At 45.9% G+C, this 22,788-nt stretch overlaps 2 protein-coding genes across 3 annotated transcripts in view; one reads left to right on the forward strand and one right to left on the reverse strand.

Annotated features, from left to right (window-relative positions):
* Positions 1-2,865, reverse strand: part of HGSNAT (heparan-alpha-glucosaminide N-acetyltransferase) — a 28,186-nt gene extending 25,321 nt beyond the window's left edge. The window contains exon 1 of the mRNA XM_081836303.1: positions 2,709-2,865. Coding sequence (XP_081692429.1) covers positions 2,709-2,826 — 118 coding nt within the window. The 5' untranslated portion in view covers positions 2,827-2,865. The remainder of the gene's footprint in view (positions 1-2,708) is intronic.
* A 6,164-nt stretch (positions 2,866-9,029) lies between these two features.
* On the forward strand, positions 9,030-15,516 carry POMK (protein O-mannose kinase). 2 transcript variants are annotated; one of them, XM_081836350.1, is made up of 3 exons: positions 9,030-9,128; positions 11,821-12,128; positions 14,633-15,516. In XM_081836350.1, exons 2-3 carry the CDS (start codon positions 11,847-11,849, stop codon positions 15,401-15,403), a joined length of 1,053 nt encoding a protein of 350 aa, XP_081692476.1. In that variant the 5' UTR covers positions 9,030-9,128; positions 11,821-11,846; the 3' UTR covers positions 15,404-15,516. The 2 variants fall into 2 exon arrangements, with proteins under 2 accessions (XP_081692476.1, XP_081692475.1); XM_081836349.1 differs by having other exon boundaries at positions 9,031-9,133.
* Positions 15,517-22,788: the final 7,272 nt, after the last annotated feature.

Consider the following 22,788-nt stretch of genomic DNA (forward strand, 5'->3'; position numbering starts at 1 on the left):
GGTCTTGGGCTGGGGCTTTGTTTGTGTCAGGGGAGGGGAGATGTTGTTGCCACCACTGATACAGTATTAATTTTGGGTATCTTTATTTTTCGCTCTTCCTATGATTCATGTGCAAATTGTTCCGTTTGGTTGCATTCTTGCTGACGCAATTTTATTTATTATTTATGGCTTTTGTCACATTCATGGTTACGCAGATCTGTGAGCCGCCTTGAAACTGCGGGAAAGGGTGGCAGGCAGAACAAAAGGATGATGGTGGCGGCGGCAGCTTTCCGTTTTAAAAGCTAGGTTAAAGCATATCTTAGAGCTTGCAGCTTTTTATTTTAATCTGCGCCGTTTTGTCTTTCGCGAGCTATGCTTCCGTGGTTGTTAAATGGAAGACAAATGAGCCTGTAATAATATTTTCTTTTTTTAAGCCTTGCTGAATCATTCCAGCAAAGGCCAGCTGAGTCCAAGATCCTGTTCCCAGGGCAGCGCAACCAGAGCACTAGTGTGGTGCAATTGTTAGAGCACCGGACTGAGGCAGGTGGGAAGATCAGGATTCGAATCCCTCACTAATCCATGAAGTGGCCTTGGGCCTGTCTCTCAGCCCCAACCTGCCTCACAGGGCTGTTGTGAGGGTGAAGCAGGGTGGGGATGTGGGGGGAATGTACATGGGTGTAGACAGGGATTTATTTTTGGGGGGGTGGCAGGAGACCCACCTATCATCCTCTGCCTGGCTCTGTCTAGCAGATTGGGAAGGATGTGTCTCAACAACCGTTGTTTTAAATTACAGTGGTACCTTGGTTTACGAACTTAATCCGTTCCGGAAGTCCGTTCTTAAACCGAAACCCTTCTTAAACGGAGGCGCGCTTTCCCTAATGAGGTCTCGCACTGTCAGTGCCCTTCCACCATTTGTTCGTAGACCGAGGTAAAGTTTGCAAACCGGGACACTACTTCCAGTTTTGTGGAGTTCATAAACTGAATAGTTCGTAAGCAGGGCTGTTCGTAAACTGAGGTACCACTGTACCGTATATTTCTGTGTACATTGGTACCTCTAGATGTGAACGGGATCCGTTCGGGGCCTTGTTCGCATCTAGAAGCAAACGTAACCAGCGACGGCACATCTGCGCAAGCGCACATCGCTTTTCGCCGCTTCTGCGCATGCGCGTGGTGTCCTTTTGAGCGTCTGCGCATGCGCAAGCGGCAAAACACAGAAGTAACGTGCTTCGTTACTTCCGGGTTGCCACGGAGCGCAACTCGAACGCGCTCATCCCAAAGCACATTCAACCCGAGGTATGACTGTACAATGGTACCTCCGGTTGGGCACAGGATCCGTTCCAGTGCTTGGGTCGGATCCTGAGGAATTTGCAACCAGAGGTGCCGCTTCTGCGCATGGTTTAGCGCTTCTGTTCATGCCGCGAAACCTGGGAAAATACTTCTGGCTTTGCTGCGCATGTATCCTGAAGCATACATAACTGGAGGTGACCGTAATTAGAGGTAGCACTATATAAGCCGCCCCCAAATATAAGGCGACTCTTATTTTTTGAGCCCAAAATTAGGAAATAAATATTTTCAATATTCCATGTAGAAGATGACCCTCAATTTCAAACTTAAAAATTTTGGTTAAAAAATATAGTCTCATACATGGGAAAACACAGCACTCTCTTTTGACCCCCAAGGGCTCAGGAAAACCTGCCAAAATCTCCAGTTTATTAACTTTTAGTGAAGTATTTTTATTTAATTACTTGAGTTTGTCCCCTCAACCACCACCACCACGCCCAGGACCACGTACACCACCCCTGAGCTCCTGGGAGGGGGAAAAGCGGCATATATATAAATGCAATTTTAAAAACCTATAAGCAGCGCCGACCACCTACCTTTTCCCCCTGAGAGCAAAGCGGGGCAGGCGAGAAGCTTTTCTTTTTTAAAGATATTTATTAAGATTTTACAAAAAAGATACATAGATCAAATCAAATCAAATTTTATTAAACGGTCACAGACCAGATTGGTTCGTACAGCTGGTCAGCGAAACATAACACCAGAAAAAACAAAGGACAAATTAAAAATTGGGGTTTTTTTTTTTTTTTTAATCTTTCTTATGCCTCTATGGTCTGTTTTCTTTTCTTTTCTTTTTTTCTCTTTTGATGTATTTTTTGTTGTTGTTGTATGTCTGTTTTATTTTCTATGATACATAGATCATAGAAAATAAAACAGACATACAACAACAACAAAAAATACATCAAAAGAGAAAAAAAAAGAAAACAGACCATAGAGGCATAAGAAAGATAAAAAGAAAAAGAAAAAAAAAACCCCAATTTTTAATTTCATAGTTCTATAACCCTCTTTCTTGACTTCCTCGCATCTCCCTTTTTTGTATTCCCTTTTACACAATCGAGTTCAGCAAATCCTTCCCCTCTTTCAGATCTCATTTATAATTATATGTTTCAGCCTATTAGGTCTCCATTTTTCCTTCTCTTTCCAAATCAAGTTTCAACTCTTCTAGGCGAGAGGCTTTTCAATGGCGCCCAAAAATCCGTGCCTTTAACTTTAGCATTCTTAACTCGCTTGGCATAAGAAGCCCTTCAGCCGCGCCATTAAAAAATAAAAATACGAAATGGAAATATGCATATTAAAAACGGGTGGGGGGGAGGGGAGGAGGGATGCTGAGGAAAACAAAAAGCGAGAGGGGAGCTGGAGGGAGGGAAGGCGGCGGCGGCGGCGGCGCTTACCGTGGGCTTGCTGCGTGTGGTGGGGCTGCGCCAGGCCCAGCATGAGCAGCGCCAGGAGCGGCCCGCCGAGGGAGGAGGCCCGCCGAGGGCCCCAGCCGCCCGGCCTCAGCGATGCCATCGCCGCCGCTGTCGAAGCCGCACGGCCGCCGACGAGGGACGGGCCCTGCGCAGGCCGCCCTCCCGGAGGAGGAGGAGGAGGAGGAGGAGAAGAGGCGGCAGCGGCTTCCCGGTCCCTCCTCCTCCTCCTCCTCCTCTTCGTTCCCTCAGGAAAACGGCCGAGGCCGCCGCCAATGCCGGTTGGCCATCGCCGCCCACCCCGTCCCGTTTGCCTCAGCCAGGCCAGCAGGGCCGGATTTACCACAGTATAAGATGAACAAGCTAGATTATACGGCCCTCCAGCTGTTTGGGGGACTACAACTCCCATCATCCCTTGCCACTGGTCTTGCTAGTCAGGGATGATGGGAGTTGGAGTTCAAAAACAGCTGGAGGCACAAGGTTGGGAAACACTGGCATAGGCAAACTCGGCCCTCCAGCTGTTTTGGGGACTACAACTCCCATCATCCCTGACCACTGGTGCTGCTAGCTAGGGATCATGGGAGTTGTAGGCCAAAAACATCTGAAGGGTTGTGGAGGAAGACTCAGCTATAGCTTAGGGCAGGCACAGGCAAACTCAGCCCTCCAGCTGTTTTTGGGACTACAACTCCCATCATCCCTGACCACTGGTGCTGCTAGCTAGGGATCATGGGAGTTGTAGGCCAAAAACATCTGGAGGGTTGTTGAGGAAGCCTCAGCTATGGCTTAGGGCAGGCACAGGCAAACTCAGCCCTCCAGCTGTTTTGAGACTAAAATTCCCATCATCTCTGACCACTGGTCCTGCTAGCTAGGGATCATGGGAGTTGTAGGCCAAAAACATCTGGAGGGTTGTCGAGGAAGCCTCAGCTATGGCTTAGGGCAGGCACAGGCAAACTCAGCCCTCCAGCTGTTTTGAGACTACAATTCCCATCATCCCTGACCACTGGTGCTGCTAGCTGGGATCATGGGAGTTGTAGGCCAAAAACATCTGGAGGGGTGTTGAGGAAGCCTCAGCTATAGCTTAGGGCAGGCACAGGCAAACTCGGCCCTCCAGCTGTTTTTGAGACTACAACTCCCATCATCTCTGACCACTGGTGCTGCTAGCTGGGATCATGGGAGTTGTAGGCCAAAAACATCTGGAGGGTTGTCAAAGAAGCTAAACTATAACTTAGGGCAGGCACAGGCAAACTCAGCCCTCCAGCTGTTTTGAGACTACAATTCCCATCATCCCTGACCACTGGTGCTGCTAGCTGGGATCATGGGAGTTGTAGGCCAAAAACATCTGGCGGGGTGTTGAGGAAGCCTCAGCTATAGCTTAGGGCAGGCACAGGCAAACTCGGCCCTCCAGCTGTTTTGGGACTACTACTCCCATCATCCCTGACCACTGGTCCTGCTAGCTAGGGATCATGGGAGTTGTAGGCCAAAAACATCTGGAGGGTTGTCGAGGAAGCCTCAGCTATAGCTTAGGGCAGGCACAGGCAAACTCGGCCCTCCAGCTGTTTTGGGACTACAACTCCCATCATCCCTGACCACTGGTGCTGCTAGCTGGGATCATGGGAGTTGTAGGCCAAAAACATCTGGAGGGGTGTTGAGGAAGCCTCAGCTATAGCTTAGGGCAGGCACAGGCAAACTCAGCCCTCCAGCTGTTTTGAGACTACAATTCCCATCATCCCTGACCACTGGTGCTGCTAGCTAGGGATCATGGGAGTTGTAGGCCAAAAACATCTGGAGGGTTGTCGAGGAAGCCTCAGCTATGGCTTAGGGCAGGCACAGGCAAACTCAGCCCTCCAGCTGTTTTGAGACTACAACTCCCATCATCCCTGACCACTGGTGCTGCTAGCTGGGATCATGGGAGTTGTAGGCCAAAAACGTCTGGAGGGGTGTTGGGGAAGCCTCAGCTATAGCTTAGGGCAGGCACAGGCAAACTCAGCCCTCCAGCTGTTTTGGGACTACAACTCCCATCATCCCTGACCACTGGTGCTGCTAGCTGGGATCATGGGAGTTGTAGGCAAAAAAAAACACCTGGAGGGCCGTTGAGGAAGCCTGAGGTATAGCTTAGGACAGGCACAGGCAAACTTGGCCCTCCAGATGTTTGGGGACTACAACTCCCATTATCCCTGGCTAGCAGGACCAGTGGTCTGGGATGATGGGAATTTTAGTCCCAAAACAGCTGGAGGGCTGAGTTTGCCTATGCCTGCCTTAGGGCCCCACTCTCTTGGGGGCCTCCAAAAAAACTAAAGGGGAAAAAACAACTGGATGTACATTTCCAAAATATAAGACAAAAGACAAATAAGGTGAAACCTACATACAGCAACAGTGTTTTGTGTTGTGTAGGCTGCTATGATGTAAGTAATGGGCCCCACCTGCTAGCCTGCTCCCTAAAATATCAACTGGTTTGCTCATTTCTATATATAGGGTGCTAATATTCTGCATGTGCAAATGGCTTTAGATACCTATTAGGTCCATAAATTACCATATAGCATATATTCAACACAAAAAACAGCGGCAATTTGTTCTTGACAAAGGACAGCTGGACATATAAATGGCCCCATTACCTTCAGTAGTTTAGGGCCTCATCAAACCTAAATCTGGCCCTGGGTGGCAGCCACATCCCATCAGTGTTTAAAGCTCAACCCCCAGCACGGTTATTATATGGGGCTCAGATTTGGACAGAAGCTGTTCAATCTATAAGTTCCTAAGGCAATTCCCCCCCGCCCCCCATTCCAAATTCTGTGTTCCAAATTCTTCATTGCTCTTGAAAGCTAACCTCCCCTCTGTTGAATGACAGTTTTGGCGCAGGACATTTAATTGCTGAGTTCACTTTAAACCCTATTGCCCTTAGTATTGCAAGATTGTCACGAGAGCGCTCGAATTAAAATTGTCAACCAAAAGCTTTATTTTTCTTGGTTTATTATCGCCACAACGGTTATTAACTCTGGGCTTCAGTAAAGCGAATAATTTAATCGGACGGCGCCTCTATGATATTGAGCGACAGAATAATTTGGCCGCAATAAGGAAATTTAGCCCCTGGTGTGGTTATTTCCCACCTAGTCGTTTTGACACATCAGCACCCTGTTTGCAAAATTGTAACAGTTCCAAAGTACAGATGCGCTTTCGCAAGATGGAATATGCCGACTTCGGCTGCACTTGATTCCAAAAAATTCTGCTGGAAAAAGGCTTATGTCCCTGTGGAGATGGCAGTATTGAGTCAGTGGCTCATCTTTTACCGTAGAAAATGTTTAAATACTTGCCATTTTCTTTTTTATTTCGCTTCAGATAATGTGCTCTAGATGCTACATTTGCAAAAAATCCTAAATCTGTACTGATCAAGCCTGTACATTTAGCAACTCAATGGACTGGATTTACCAGTACTTTTTTCCATAGAGTTTTGTGGCAGTGTAATTGGTGTCAGTGAAATCTCATGGAATGTACCTTAGCCTGCAAGACAACGATTGCTGCACCTTACTCTTGCTGAAGAAATCCTTTAGCACCTGGGTGGGGCATAATCAGCGTGCAATCTCTCTCATTTTTGAATTGAGATTATATTCACATATTACTGCTTAGTCTACATCCAGCGCTCACCCTCTGCTAATTTTTGTAGACACATTGACACGTTTGCGTCAGTCCTGTAGTTCCTTGGCAAATACCGCTGTTTCATGCCTTTTCCCTCAAACCTGCTTCAAGCAAACTAGAAAACTTGGCAGTTGGATGCTGTGTGAATAACTTGTATTAGAAAGATAAAATGATGACTGCTTAAGACAAAATGTAAGAAAATCAGGACCGGATCATTAACTGTGAATTTGGCAGTGTTGTCCCCGTTCCCTGTTTCACTTCAGTAAGACTGAAGTTACTGTCACCGTCTTATATATTTGGGTGGCCAGGGTCTGAGACTTGCAGATATAACTCTAAAGTCTTTTAAGAACAATCAATGGGATGCTTCCAGACAGAGACCTTATATGTGCTGTAAGCTGCCAAGAGTGGCTGGAGAAACCCAAGCAGATGGGCAAGGTATAAAAAGCAAATTTATTATTGTTGATGTTGTTGTTGTTATATTAATATTGTGAACGAACCATTCAGATCCTATTTCTCTCTTTGTGTGTTTGGCACATTGGCTTCCACACATTCCCCTTTTTTCAGTCCTGGTTATTAATTGTTAATCCACTGCTTGCTCTTCACACTCCCACACTCTCCACTGTCTTTTGCTTTTCTGGAAATTGCATGCATATATTTCTCTGTGTGTTCCTTTTTAAAAAAATGTCCAGGAAGTGTACATGTTTACATTGGACAAAACGGAAGCTTGTTTTTTATTCTTTCTTCCTTCTTGCAGGTCCAGGAACATTATTCATTTCCATTTTTTAAAAAAATACTGAGGTCTTGCACAAGTGTTACTGTATATTTGCCTGAGTAAGGCTTGCGAAAGATTGACAGAAAGGTCTTGCATAAGACGTCTCTGTTTTTCCTGCAGAGTCAGATTTACGTACTGAATTTAGAGTTTCCAAGTTGCTGAGATTCCAACATGCCTTTGAAAGTTGGTGTAAATGAGCACACTTGTATCACCTGGGCCACTGGCAGAAACAAAATGCCGAAGTTGTGCTCAAGTGAGGAGCAAGCTGAAGTAGAAGTCTGGAAGAAGCTACATCTATCAGAATGTCGCCACACATGACAAACTGCCTGCCAAATAAAGAAATGCACCAAAGAGATTCCACAGCAGCAGAGACTGCAGATTTATAAAAATATGAACAGGCATTTTGATGCTGTCGTGTGAGTGCTGCAAAAAACTTGCATGAGCAGAAACAAATTCTCAATAAGCTAGTATCTGGAAGTGCACTGATTTGATATTTATTGGCAAAATAAAGGGCTGCATATGCACATTTCTGGGACGCAGGTGGTGCTGTGGTCTAAACCACAGAGGCTAGGACTTGCTGATCAGAAGGTCGGCGGTTCGAATCCCCGCAACAGGGTGAGCTCCCGCTGCTCGGTCCCAGATCCTGCCAACCTAGCAGTTCGAAAGCACGTCAAAGTGCAAGTAGATAAATAGGTACCACTCCAGCGGGAAGGTAAACGGCGTTTCCGTGCGCTGCTCTGGTTCGCCAGAAGCGGCTTAGTCATGCTGGCCACTTGACCCAGAAGGTGTACGCTGGCTCCCTCGGCCAATAAAGCGAGATGAGCACCACAACCCCAGAGTCGGCCACGACTGGACCTAATGGTCAGGGGTCCCTTTACCTTTACCTTTATGCATGTTTCTACTGTGGTGCAATGGATCAGTATGCCTTGCTGCTAACCAGAAGGTTGATGGTTCATTCACACCCGGGGATATCTGTGGGCAGGATTCCTGTATCGCAGAGGTTTGGATTAGATGACTCTCAGGATCCCTGAGAGCCAGTGTGGTGTAGTGGTTAAGAGCAGTAGTCTCGTAATCTGGGGAACCAGGTTCGTGTTTCCGCACCTCCACATGCAGCTGCTGGGTGACCGTGGGCAAGTCACACTTCTCTGAAGTCTCTCAGCCCCACTCACCTCACAGAGTGTTTGTTGTGGGGAGGAAGGGAAAGGAGAATGTTAGCCGCTTGAGACTCCTTTGGGTAGTGATAAAGCAGGATATCAAATCCAAACTCTTCTTCTTCTTCCCTTCCAACTTTAAAGTTTTATGAGTCTGTTGTTGTAATACTATGCAGCCTGCAGAAAACTATCAATAAAACAAAACACAGTTGAATGTCAAGTAAATCCATTTCACTTGCACTGCTCACGTGTTTAAAAAGCTAAAGGTAAAGGATCCCTGATAGTTAAGTCCAGTCGCAGACGACTCTGGGGTTGCGGCGCTCATCTAGCTTTACTGGCCGAGGAAGCTCACGTTTGTCCGCAGACAGTTTTTCCGGGTCATGTGGCCAGCATGACTAAGCCGCTTCTGGCAAACCAGAGCAGCGCACGGAAATGCCATTTACCTTCCCGCCATAGTGGTATCTATTTATCTACTTGCACTTTGACGTGCTTTCGAACTGCTAGGTTGGCAGGAGCAGGGACTGAGCAACGGGAGCTCACCTCAGAAATCAGGCAAAATACACTTAATTAAAAGCACATCTCATGTTGCAGCCAATGTAAACCTGGTTATTTCCCTCACTCTCCCCCTAACACCAGCAGCAATTGTTAAATGCAAGCACAATTTCTTCCCCATTCAACTCAATCTGTTTAGCTTTGCCCTTTCCCGAGGCTGTGAACTGACGATTCCAAATTCAACTCTACCCTATTATCTCTATGTGCAAAACAGGGAACGCGTCACGTGACTCATGTCAGGTGGTGTTGGCACTGTCATGGCGGCTGCCAGCTGATGAGAGTGATGCACAATATCCCAGGGTAAGGTAAGCGTCGTTTCTTTGAGCAGCAAGCTGCAGAGTTAGGCGCAACCGAGGTTGCTGCTGGATAGCAGAAATTATTGCGAGGTGATGCTGAGATCTTGAAACGATTTTCAGTCTTTTTCTCCTGGCTGGATCTGCTTCCTCTTTGTTTGGAAGTATCCAAATTTTAACCTTATTCCAGGCATAGGCAAACTCAGGCCCTCCAGATGTTTTAGGACTACAATTCCCATTATCCCTGACCACTGGTCCTGTTAGCTAGGGATGATGGGTATTGTGGTCTCAAACATCTGGAGGGCCAGAGTTTGCCTATGCCTGCTAATCGATCTACGAGAAGACAGGCTTCCTATAATCAAGACATGAATGAAAAAGCCTGCAATACTTTAAACAAATGTTCAGTTGTTGTTATACATTTATTTATAACCCGCCTTTCCCCCTAACGGACTCAAGGCAGCTTGCAGATATAATTAAGAACAGTTAAAAACAGTGGGGGAATCATTAAAAACAATTAAACACTGGTAGAATAAAAACTATATATAAAAGCATACAGATAATTACAAAAAAACACACAAACCGAATATGGCACAAGCTCTTTCATTAAAAGTGTCAGTTCCCAAAAGCTTGTTAAAACACTGAATTAGAAAATCTGAAAATACATTCCTTGTGTTTTACTGTTTCTGTTTGTTTAAGGCTGTGACTTTTTGCCATGCGACATGGCTGAAAATCTAGCTAGAACACTCAGGCAAATTATTAGGCTTCTGGGATAAATTCAGGATTTATGCACTCGCACATTTTGAGGTGCAAGGCTATTTCCAATATTAGAAACCATAAGATATAATTGTGGGAGTTAATTTATGCCTCCTTTAGTTTTGTTATTTCAGTATCAAGAATTACAAATAAGTGAAGAATAAGGAGAAAGCAAAACAGTTTGATTTGGAAAAAGGAAATTTATCAAAAGAGTACTGGGGAATTTTTTAATATTCATTTTTAAAATTATATTATAAATACTTTCTTATTTAGTAGTTACTGTATTCTGTATTAAATTGATTATCATACATGATACATTACTTGTGTTTAAATATGAGATACTGTAATAGATTTTTTTTAAAGTTGATTAAAGTAAAAGCTATAAAGAAAAACCATACACCCATTTTAATTGCAAAATTTTGGTATGTGTATATAGTTATGTATGTGAGAGAGATCTTTGGGGGGTCTTGGTTAGTAAAAAGTACAATGTTTTCAACATAACTGAGGCATTTAGTTCTATATGAACCAACCCAGACCCTGTGATCATAATCTGAGGTCCTTCTTCGTGTACCACCTCCACAAGAGGTCCAGAGTCTAGTAACATGAGAACGGGCTTCCCATTTGTGGAATGCTCTCTCCCCAGGGAGGCTTGCTTGGCGCCTTCATTACATATCTTTAGGCGCCAGGTGAAAATGTTTCTCTTTAACCAGGCCGTTGGCTGATGTAACATTCTGTATAATTTTAAATGTGTTTGTGGGATGAGAATTATTTGTTTCTTTTTGTTTTTATTATGTATTTTGGGTTCTCATTTTGTATTTTTAAGTTGTGAATTGCCCTATGCATTTTGGATGAAGGGTGTTAGAAAAAAATTAATTAATAATAATAATAGTAAAAAACAGATACTATGTGGTGTTCATTTTATAGATGTTTTGCATTCCACCTATAGGTTTTCCCTACAATTGCTGTATACCAATTAAAAAAAATTCTAAGTCTCTTTATTTTCAGAGGGAGAGTTAGTTACAGGCTTAAGGCTGCAGTTCTCTGCAAACTTACTAGAAATAATGCCTGCTGAACTCCACTGATCTTCCATATTCCGACGGGTATATGATTGCCCCATAGAGATCTCCCACTGAAATTAATGAATGGTACCCATGATGAGTATGGGACGCAGATGGCGCTGTGGGTTAAACCACAGAGCCTAGGACTTGCTGATCAGAAGGTCAGCGGTTTGAATCCCTGCGACGGGGTGAGCTCCCGTTGCTCGGTCCCTGCTCCTGCCCACCTAGCAGTTTGAAAGCACATCAAAGTGCAAGTAGATAAATAGGTACCACTCCAGCGGGAAGGTAAATGGTGTTTCTGTGCGCTGCTCTGGTTCGCCAGACGTGGCTTAGTCATGCTGGCCACATGACCCAGAAGCTCCCTCGGCCAATAAAGCGAGATGAGCGCCGCAACCCCAAGTCGGCCACGACTGGACCTAATGATCAGGGGTCCCTTTACCTTTACCTTACCCATGATGAGTAACTGGTTTTCATCAGGGGCCCACAAAAGTGTCTTATTACCAAGTGCTTTTGTGAAAACAAGTGATTCTTAAATTACTAGTATTTTTGGTCCAAACACTTATTGGTCCTAATGGCAATCCTTGAAAAGACTAGACTTCTTTCCTAGATCCAAATCATATTGCCCACTGCATGCTTTCTCTTTCTGTGTCCGTAAAGCTGTTTGCTGGATCTCAATCTATGGTAGGAATCCATCACAATGGTTAGCAGAGCTATGAATCTGCTAGTAGCATGTTTCATGCTTAATGCCTGTTTGTAGTATTGCTATGTAAAGTTAGGAGAGTTTGACTGTGTTGGAATCTCCCCCCGCCCTCTAGAAGTGTATCTCAACTGTCCCTCCCCCAGAATTGCTAAATTAAAGTAACAATTTATAACTCTAATGTCTTGCAGAAAATCTGAAAGATGACTGTTACAACATGGAGAAAAAATCGTGTGATACGAAAACTGATCTTACGCAAAAGCTGATCCCTCCCGTCTTGTATCTGATTTTGGCTGTGCTGCTTGTGAACTTGCTGCTCTATCAATATTTCAGCTACATATATCCTTCCTATGGACAGGCCGACGGTGAACACGACTCTTGTCAGCACGGTTACTTCAGATTAGGAACAGTGAAGAACTGTTCACCGTGGTTGTCCTGTGAAGCGCTGAAAAGAGAAGTCCGCAAACTGAAACGCATTGGTGAAGGAGCTGTGAAAAGGGTTGGTTTATCATAATGAATCTTGAATATAATATAAAATGTTGCTCTGTAAATTTGCCATTCACCTTTTCTCGTACCAGAGGGCGGTGCCTTGACATACGCTTCAGAAAAAGTTCTAAATGACATTGTCAGCTGGGAGAATGGCTGATAGGATTGTCAGGCTCCAGCCATGGGGGCAAGCGGACTGGTTCTGGCTGGCTGTGAGATCCTGAAGAGGAGGCAGCTGTTCAGAGCTCGCATGCCAAGCAGAAAGTACTGTATTTTTCGCTCTATAGGACACACCGGACCATTGGACGCACTGGACCATAGGAGGGGGAAAACAGGGAGTGAAAAATTCTCCCCCTCTCTGCTCAGCGCCCCTTCAGCGAAGCGGCAGGAGAAACAGAGCCCCTTCCATTTCTCCTCCCGCTTCGCTGAAGGGGCGCTGCGCAGAGAGGGAAAACTGTGCAGCGCCTCTCCAGCGAAGTGAAGCCTGGAGAGCAAGAGGGATCGGTGTGCACCAAACCCTCTCGCTTTCCAGGCTTCAGGCGGCTATCTGTAAGCCTTCGGAGCGCAGCGGGAACTCCTCCTGCACTCTGAAGGCTTGCGGAGAGCTGCCCAAAGCCCTTGGAGAGCAGCTGCGCTCCGGGGGCTTCAGGCAGCTTCAGTGAAAGCAACGCAAAGCTTCCGGAGTGCGGGGGGAGCTCTCCCTCTGCGCTTCGGAGGCTTCGCGTTGCAATCGCTGAAGCCAAGGAGCCTGCATTTGCTCCATAAGATGCACACACATTTCCCCTTAATTTTTGAAGGGGGAAAAGTGTGTCTTATAGAGCAAAAAATACGGTAGCTTAGAGGCACACTGCATCTCCGCTGAGGGAAAGTAGGGAAAGAGCAAGGTGTTCACGTTGCTGCATATAAACTGCAGCTGACGCCATGAGAATGGCTAGGAGGCGGAGAAGGAAAGGTGGACAGAGAAAGAGAGCAGAATAACAGGGAAAGGAGAGTCCAAAGGGAGAAAGGACTGGAAAGGTGGAGAAGGCACAAAGAGGGGACAATTCCAGGGTGAACTGGAGGTAGCAAGGGAAAGAGGAGGGGAGTTTTGGCTTGCCTGAATGGAACCCGAATCCTATAGCAAAAGAGAGTAACAAGGGAGGGAGGACTTAAATGTTTTAAGAGGTCTCCTCTACTCCATGGACACACCCAGTGGGGGGTATAGTTGACAAGCCTCTAAACTGAGGATGCTGTATGTTCGTTCCACCCGTGATCTGGGCCACCTCAGATGTCAAACAAAATCTTCCGAAAGAGGCCAGAGGAGACGCTTGCTTACCTGCAGTGGATTCTGACGAAAGACAAGCTTTGGGAATGGTCACTGGTCAAATATCCTGCTTGCCTGAATTTGACACCTGACCGAATTAACTCAGAGCTGTAACGAGGGTCATAAAAGGGAAACTTACCATGAACAACTGAGGGAAGGAAGGTGATGGATGTGAGTGGCTTTGATGTATGTTTCAGGGAATCTTAAATTTGTCCTTGTTTATATGTGGATGCTGACAATCCCAGCTGAATCTACAACTAGAAATATATATCTACAGTGGTACCTTGGTTTACAAGTTTGCATGTATTGCTGCACTGTAGCTATTACAAGGATCTACGCCTGACCTTTATTGCCCCAGTTCTACAAAAGCTTAAAAATGAATCAGAACTTCAATGTATGAGAGCCTTGGTAGAAGATAAGGTTCCTGTAATTACGATCAATGTTGCTAAATTCTGTGCAGCCGCTATCAGGCGCAGAAAACAAGAGCTTTCCAATGTCAACATGCAGGTGAAGGCAAATACTTAATCTTATTCATGCTGTCCAATCTTAAATTGTTGTTATGGCCTAATCTGTATTGAAATTGTCCTTTGTTTTTTCCGGTGTTATGTTTCGCTGACTAGCTGTACGAACCAATCTGGTCTGTGACCGTTTAATAAAATCTGATTCTTGGTTTACAACCATAATCTGTTCTGGAGGTCTGTTTGTAAACCAAAACAGGTTGTAACCCAAGGCGTGCTTCCGCCAATGGCGCCTTCAAATTTTTTTTGTTCGTAATCCAAAATAATGGGTTGTAATCCAAAAAAAGGTTGCAAACTGGGACACGTACTTCTGGGTTTGACGTGTTTGTAAGACGTATGCAAACCAAGGTCCCACTGTATTTCCTCATGTTGCAGGAGCACAACACCAAGTGAATGCTCACAGTTACGTTTGAGTGACTGTACATATTCACCTCTCTATTTCCAGACACTCTGGGATTTGTAAACATTACTGATTTTCAGATATTTGCTGTGACATAACTTGCTTTGTTGTGGCATAGACCTTGTATCTATTCATGTTTTTGTTCGTGTGTGTGTGTGTGTGTTTAACACATAAGTTTGAGTTTGCATTTGTCAAGACTCAACTGTTGTCCCCCATATTGAAAAACAGCTTGGCTTTTACAAACTGCATTTCAGAGTTTGGATCTCAAAGTCTGAACATTGTTCTCCTTGTTCTAGGTCTTCCTTTCTGAGTGGAAGGAAAACAAAGTGGCCCTTTCCCAGTTAACTGTGCCAGAACTTCAAGAGGACTTCATTCATGGCTTACAGATGCTGAAATCTCTACAAAGCAGACATGTGGTCAAGCTGATTGGATATTGTGAGGAGGAGTTCACCGTTCTTACGGAGTACCACCCATTCGGCTCTCTGAAGAATCTGAACGAGATATTGAACCTTCCAAAGTACAAGAGTTTCAACACATGGCACATCAGATTCTTGCTTGCCATCGATTACGTGAGCATCCTCCATTACTTGCACAACAGTCCCCTGGGCACCCTTGTGATGTGTGACTCCAGCGACTTGGATAAAGTTCTTTCTCAGTACTTGTTGACTAGCAGCTTCCATGTTATTGTCAATGACTTGGATGCTCTGCCTCTTGTAGACAAGAATGCTGGCAAACTGATCAAATGTGGCCATCGGGAACTTCAGGGTGACTTTGTTGCTCCAGAACAGCTTTGGCCTCGTGGAAATGAAATGGCTTTTGAAGACAGCCTCATGCCTCCTTATGATGAAATGACAGATATATGGAAAATCCCCGATGTTTCCAATTTTATCTTGGGGGATGTCGATGGGAGTGATCTGGTCAGGTTCCACCTCTTTGAGATCCACGGGGCATGCAAAAAGAGCCCAGCTGAAAGACCTTCTGCTCAGACTGTTTTGGACACATACAAGAAAGTGCTAGGGTCGCTTGTGAGAGAAACAGTTATGCCAAGGACAAGGGACATGTTATAAAACACACACACACACAAAAAACACCTCATGGACATGCCTTGGTACATATTTAGCACATTTGACTCTTCCTGATCTGAGAAGTACATGGAAACATAAGGATAATTAGAAAAACTCTAAAAGAGCCAGCGTGGTGTAGTGGTTAAGAGCGGTAGTCTCGTAATCTGGGGACCCGGGTTCGCTTCCCCGCTCCTCCACATGCAGCTGCTGGGTGACCTTGGGCCAGTCACACTTCTCTGAAGTCTCTCAGCCTCACTCACCTCATAAAGTGTTTGTTGTGGGGGAGGAAGGGAAAGGAGATTGTTAGCCGCTTTGAGACTCCTTAGGGTAGTGATAAAGCGGGATATCAAATCCAAAAAGGCTTCTTAAAAATGACTCCCGATTGCACCTTCTGTGACAAATTGTTGAGAAAATTGGGGGGGGGGGGATAGTATGTGTTGTGTGTGGTAAATATCTGAATGAGTATTTCTTCCTAAATAAAGATGGCATAGGCAGTGTTACATACCTCGGGTTACATACGCTTCAGGTTACATACGCTTCAGGTTACAGAGTCCGCTAACCCAGAAATTGTACCTCGGGTTAAGAACTTTGCTTCAGGATGAGAATAGAAATCGTGCTCTGGTGGTGTGGCGGCAGCAGGAGGCCCCATTAGCTAAAGTGGTGCTTCAGGTTAAGAACAGCTTCAGGTTAAGAACGGACCTCCGGAACGAATTAAGTACTTAACCCGAGGTACCACTGTATATATGACAGGAGATGTAATAGAAGTGTTAGTATTTCACGCCTCCGATGCTCCAGATGAGATTTGTATAAATCACATGCCTGTCTGGGAAGAGTGTGGGAACGGAAGACAGTCTTATCTCTTCCGCTATATGTACTGTTGTACTGTACTTTTGCTTTTATTTGTTCCTGTTCTTCTCTTGGAGCTGGAGAGAGAAGTCGCCATGACTCCTTTGTCTGTACATAGTGTGTAAATAAATACATAGATTAGCTCTATGATCTCTCACGCTTCTTGCTATGTTACGCTAGAAGATTAGTGTGCATATATCATTTGATATATGTCACTGAAGCGCACTGGAGAAGAAGGGAAATGCCTTTTCCAGAGCTGCGCATATCGGAGGACGCTAGGAGTTCGGGGGCTGCAGGGGCACCCCAGAGCATTTTCCAACAGTTCTTGTTCTCTTCGAATTATTGCCTACTTTGCTTTTCTTCTCCCCTCCCTTTCAGCATTTCTTAACTCCTATTTACCCCCATCTCCTCCACAGGGGATGCGGGTGGTGCTGTGGGTAAAACCTCAGTGCCTAGGACTTGCCAATCGTATGGTCGGCGGTTCGAATCCCCGCGGCGGGGTGAGCTCCCGTCTTTCGGTCCCAGCTCCTGCCCACCTAGCAGTTTGAAAGCACTCTTAAGCGCAAGTAGATAAATAGGGACCGCTTTATAGAGGGAAGGTAAACGGCGTTTCCGTGTGCTGCGCTGGTGCTGGCTCGCCAGAGCAGCTTCGTCACGCTGGCCACATGACCCGGAAGTGTCTTCGGACGGCGCCAGCTCACGGCCTTTAGAGCGAGATGAGCACGCAACCCCAGAGTTGGACACGACCTTTACCTTTACCTCCACCATAACAAAATTGCTCCTTGGAACCTAATTCCATCCAACCTAACATTAAGGTGGTCCTGAGTACAGCTTCTGCAGTTTCTTGTTATCAATACACATAGGCAAATAGATTATATAGAGGTGGCAGAATCAGGAAGTGAGGCGAACTTGTACTTTTGTATCTAGTTGTGGTTAGTGCAGGAGTAAGTTATGGGTTCAGAGATGATGGCCGTGTCCCGAGCTGTTCACACAGGGAAGGCATGTTAGATGCTCCAAAGCAAACACTAGGTTCCCACTCCCTTGTGACGCTAATGTAGGAGTAAGCAATTGCAAAGGCAAACCAGTTCCATCCTGCACAAATGCAGCTCCCACTCTGGCTGTGTTTTCTTGAAAAGGACCCCCTCCTTCAAATACTGTATTTTTTGCTCCATAAGACGTACTTTTTTCCTCCTAAAAAGTAAGGGGAAATGTCTGTGCGTCTTATGGAGTGATTGCGTGGTCCCTGGAGCCGAATTGCCCAGGGGCGAAAAGCAGATCATGCTTTAAAAAGAAAGAAAAGAAAAGAAAAGAAAAGAAAAGAAAAGAAAAGAAAAGAAAAGAAAAGAAAAGAAAAGAAAAAAGAAACAGGGAAGGGGGTGTTGAAATGAAGCCGCTGAGCAGCTGATCGGCAGGTAGATAAGGGACCCTAGTGATAAAGGAGGCTGCCTGGGAGGGCGACAGGAATACTAAAACAAGCAATGAGGAGAGAAACTAGCAGAAAAAGGAGGAGCAAAAAACTCCAGCTAAGGAAAAGACGCTAAGGCAAACAAGAGGGAAGGGGGTGTTGAAACGAAGCCACTGAGCAGATGATTGGCAAGTGATCAGGAGGGAGATAAGGGACGCTAGTGATAAAGGAGGCTGCCTGGGAGGGGGGAGGTAAAAGCACATGGATCATCAGGATTTTTGCACTGGGCTACCCCAAATTCACTATCAGATGACATAGCATGTCCATGGCTACAGCCTGCACCAAAAAAACCATGCATCCACTGTTTGTGAGGCCACGATGGTGCAAAAACGTGGTTACAAAGCACGGATCCACATGGATTCTCAGGATTTATGCATTGGGCTACCCCAAACTCACCATCAAATCACATATCATGTCTGTGGCTATAGCATGAACCACAAAAATCATATATCCACTGTTTCGTTCAGAATATTTTTTTCTTGTTTTCCTCATCTGAAAACCAGGTGTGTCTTATGGTCAGGTGTGTCTTATGGAGCGAAAAATACGGTACATACTGTGCTCTGTAACTTGGAATGAGCCCACTGGGGGCGGTGGGCGAGGAATCTAGGAGTCCTGGTTGACCACAAACTTGACATGAGCCAACAGTGTGACACGGCAGCTAAAAAAGCCAATGCAATTCTGGGCTGCATCAATAGGAGTATAGCATCTAGATCAAGGGAAGTAATAGTGCCACTGTATTCTGCTCTGGTCAGACCTCACCTGGAGTACTGTGTCCAGTTCTGGGCACCACAGTTCAAGAAGGACACTGACAAACTGGAACGTGTCCAAAATGGTCAAAGGCCTGGAAACGATGCCTTATGAGGAACAGCTAAAGGAGCTGGGCATGTTTAGCCTGGAGAAGAGGAGCTTAAGGGGTGATATGATAGCCATGTTCAAATATATAAAAGGATGTCACATAGAGGAGGGAGAAAGGTTGTTTTCTGCTGCTCCAGAGAAGCGGACACGGAGCAATGGTTCCAAACTACAAGAAAGAAGATTCCCACCTAAACATTAGGAAGAACTTCCTGACAGTAAGAGCTGTTCGACAGTGGAATTTGCTGCCAAGGAGTGTGGTGGAGTCTCCTTCTTTGGAGGTCTTTAAGCAGAGGCTTGACAACCATATGTCAGGAGTGCTCTGATGGTGTTTCCTGCTTGGCAGGGGGTTGGACTCGATGGCCCTTGTGGTCTCTTCCAACTCTATGATTCTATGATTCTATGAATCCATTTGCAGGGGAGAACTGGTGGTTGTGAGGGAGGTTAAGCAAGCACCCTCCCCCCACCAGCTGCTCTGACAGATATCTGCACTTCCCCCCCATCCGTGAAGCAAATGCAAGTTTGGAGGCATCCTATGGGCAAACGCATATGTTTGCCAGAATGATAGAAAGTTCCATCTTATACAAACGGAAGAAATGAGCCAAATTTTGGGTCTATAGGCAGGGTCCTTTATAGCTGTCTGGGCCCCCACAATGGAAATTTCTGGATGGAGCAACAGGCCATACTGTCAACCGACCCCCTAGACCCCCTCTGGGGTGTTACCTACGTGTTAGAAGTTTGACATACACAAAATAGGTCAAATATCATTTTTCTGGGACCTTTGTTTCCAGGTATGGGAATGCAAACTTTTGAGTCCTGAGTAACTTCAAAGCTTGTGAACGGCTGTGCCAAACTATAACTTTTAAACACTGATCTTTTTGGCACCCGCTGTTGGCTTAGGGCCTTTGTATTTACGGGACCGCATCTCCTGGTATGCCCTGCAGAAGACCTTAAGGTCCATGAATAATCATAGTTTAGAGGTCCCGGGCCCTAAGGAAGTCAGATTATCCTCCACCAGGGCCAGGGCCTTCTCAGTGATGGCTCCGACCTGGTGGAATGCTCTGTCCCATGAGACCAGGGCCCTGCAGGATTTAACTTCCTTCCACAGGGCCTGTAAGAGCTATTCCACCTGGCTTTCAATTTGAACTTAGCCTGATCTTTTATTCCCTTTCCTTCCCTTCCCCTCCTCTTTTTATGAAGATTACCCGCTCTGGGATCCCACAGCTAATTCTCCCCTGGGCTCCTCGCTGGCCCAAATAGGACTAAAATAGCCAGCTAGCCCTGGTGATCATCTAATGTTTATTGGATGGATTTCCCCCCTAAATTGATTTTTGAATTCTGAATTTACTGTTATCCACGTTTTATACTGTATTTTGTGCTGGGTTTTTTTTGTTGCATCAATTACCATATTTTTGCCCTATATAGGACGCACTTTCCCCCCTCCAAAAATGAAGGGGAAATATGTGTGCGTCCTATGGGGCAAATGCAGGCTTTCGCTGAAGTCTGGAGAGCGAGAGGGGTCAGTGTGCAGGAAGCTATCCGTGGGAACTCCGGCGGCTTGCGGACAGCAGCCTGCAGCCCAAAACCTGGGGAGCACAGCGGAGCACACCCCGGGCTTCGGGCAGCTCTCCGCAACCCTTGGGAGACCGGCACGACTTCCCGCCGGGCTCCCTAGGCTTGCGGATAGCAGCCTGTTCTGGGGGCTGGGGGCTGGGGAAGCTCGGGCTTCCCCCACCCACGCCGGGGGGAAAATAATTTTTTTTCTTTATTTCCCCCCCAAAAAACTAGGTGCGCCCTATGGGCCGGTGCGCCCTATGGGGTGAAAAATACGGTAAGTGTTTTAAACTTGTTGTTAGCCGCCCTGAACCGGGAAGGGCGGGGTATAAATAAAAATTTATTATTATTTATAAGAAACATGGAGTGTGGGGGTGAACTCACATCCCTCTGTTAGCTACACCCAAGTGACCTCCCTGGGGTGCAAGCTTGGGCAGTGTGTGTGAAGGTTCTGAGCTGCCCAGACAACAGACTCTCAGCCTTGTTGATGTGGTCCAAAGGAAAGGAAAGGAATATGTTTGGCACCGGCTTGGCTGCAGGAGTTGACAGAGGGAGGCGTGCAAGACGCCATCCAACCGTCTCAGGGATTCCACCCTGGATTTGTGTAGGGTTCAATCTTTTCTTCTTCTGAAGATGTCCCGCAATGCAGCAGAGGTTTTCCTTCTCCTAGACGGGAAAGAGATGATGGAAATTAAAGTTAAAAAACATCTCGAGAGACACCTGTTGGCCTCCACCCCTGTCCGTTCTTGACTTTGTTGTTGTTGTTTAGTCGTTTAGTCGTGTCCGCCTCTTCGTGACCCCATGGACCAGAGCACGCCAGGCACTCCTGTCTTCCACTGCCTCCCGCAGTTTGGTCAAACTCATGCTGGTAGCTTCGAGAACACTGTCCAACCATCTCGTCCTCTGTCGTCCCCTTCTCCTTGTGCCCTCCATCTTTCCCAACATCAGGGTCTTTTCCAGGGAGTCTTCTCTTCTCATGAGGTGGCCATAGTATTGGAGCCTCAGCTTCAGGAACTGTCCTTCCAGTGAGCACTCAGGGCTGATTTCCTTCAGAATGGATAGGTTTGATCTTCTTGCAGTCCATGGGACTCTCAAGAGTCTCCTCCAGCACCCTAATTAGAAAGCATCCATTCTTTGGCGATCAGCCTTTTTTATGGTCCAGCTCTCACTTCCATACATCACTACTGGGAAAACCATGGCTTTTACTATACGGACCTTTGTGGGCAAGGTGATGTCTCTGCTTTTTAGGATGCTGTCTAGGTTTGTCATTGCTTTTCTCCCAAGAAGCAGGCGTCTTTTAATTTTGTGGCTGCTGTCACAAAATCTGCAGTGATCATGGAGCCCAAGAAAGTAAAATCTCTCACTGCCTCCATTTCTTCCCCTTGTTTTTGACTTCACAGAAGCTGAATGGGAGTTGTTTCTCCATGGGTTCATATCATGTCGCTGCTGTAACGTGTGGCTCAATCGTGTGGGCGCTTTACAGACGATTGTTAGCTGGCTGGGATTGGTAGGTGGTAGAGATCAACACAATTGGTCCCGCCCATCTATAGTGGCAGACTTCTTAATGTTTCAGCAACCCAACCTATCAAAATGATGACTTGCTGTCCGAAGGCACATTGCCCTAGCTCTGATTTACAGAATTGCCTGAGATACCCTGCAGGAACACTAGATGACAGCAGACAGTAGAACGTATGCAAACTTCCTGTGGTTTCTAGCTCCAAAATCACTTCATCCATTGCCTGGTGAAGCGAAACCTGAACATGAGTAGGGTATCAATGGTCACAGAGCATAAACTGCAAAATACACTTTACTATCAAACAATGGCTTAAAGGCAGGTGCTTTTGTATGTGTGTGGTGCAGAGCTGTCATCTTTTCCCCTTTCTTGTGAGGAATCCTATTCGGAATAAGGTAATTTCCCTTAAAAAAGGGAAAACAATGACAGCTATGGTGTGGTGGCTGAGAGAATAAACCTAGCGTTTCCCACCAGTGTTAGCAGTGAAGTCGGCTTACTGGAAAAAGAAGTCATTGAAGGGCTCTGACCACATGGGTAAGTGGTAAATATTGTTAACGGTAGCTTGGTCCTGTTGTTGCAGACACTGGGGCGCAATGTACAGAATAGCAGTGTGCTGGGTGAGGGAGAGAAAGTGAGAAGAGTTCTGGATCATCCCAAAGGTTTTACCTAGTCCAGCATCTTCCAGCAATGGCCAATTAGATGCCTCTCGAAGGCCCATAAACAGGGTGTGAAGATGCTGGCCCTTTCCCATTGCTTGCCCCACATCAACCGGTTTTCATAGGATTTCTGCCCCTCATTCAGGAAGTTCTCTTTAGCTATTTGATGAATAGGCATTGATAGATCTTGTATCTATAGAGGCTTCCTGTATGTTTTGGAAACAAAACGTCAGCCATAACCCTGATACTCAAAGCGACACACACACCCCATTTCCCCATACAGTGGTACCTCAGGTTACATACGCTTCAGGTTACAGACCTCCGAAACGAATTAAGTACTTAACCCGAGGTACCACTGTATACAAAACAGCCGATTCCTCCAAGTTCTTTGGCCTCTTTTATGTTGATCCTGCTTGGCTTTTAATAGCTCAGATATTAAAAAGTAGATATTGTATCAACCACAGATCTTGGGGAGAGGAAAATCTCATATGAACAAAAGAGC

Source organism: Podarcis erhardii (genome assembly GCF_964252035.2).
Source record: "Podarcis erhardii genome assembly, chromosome: 13".
Lineage (NCBI taxonomy): Eukaryota > Metazoa > Chordata > Lepidosauria > Squamata > Lacertidae > Podarcis > Podarcis erhardii.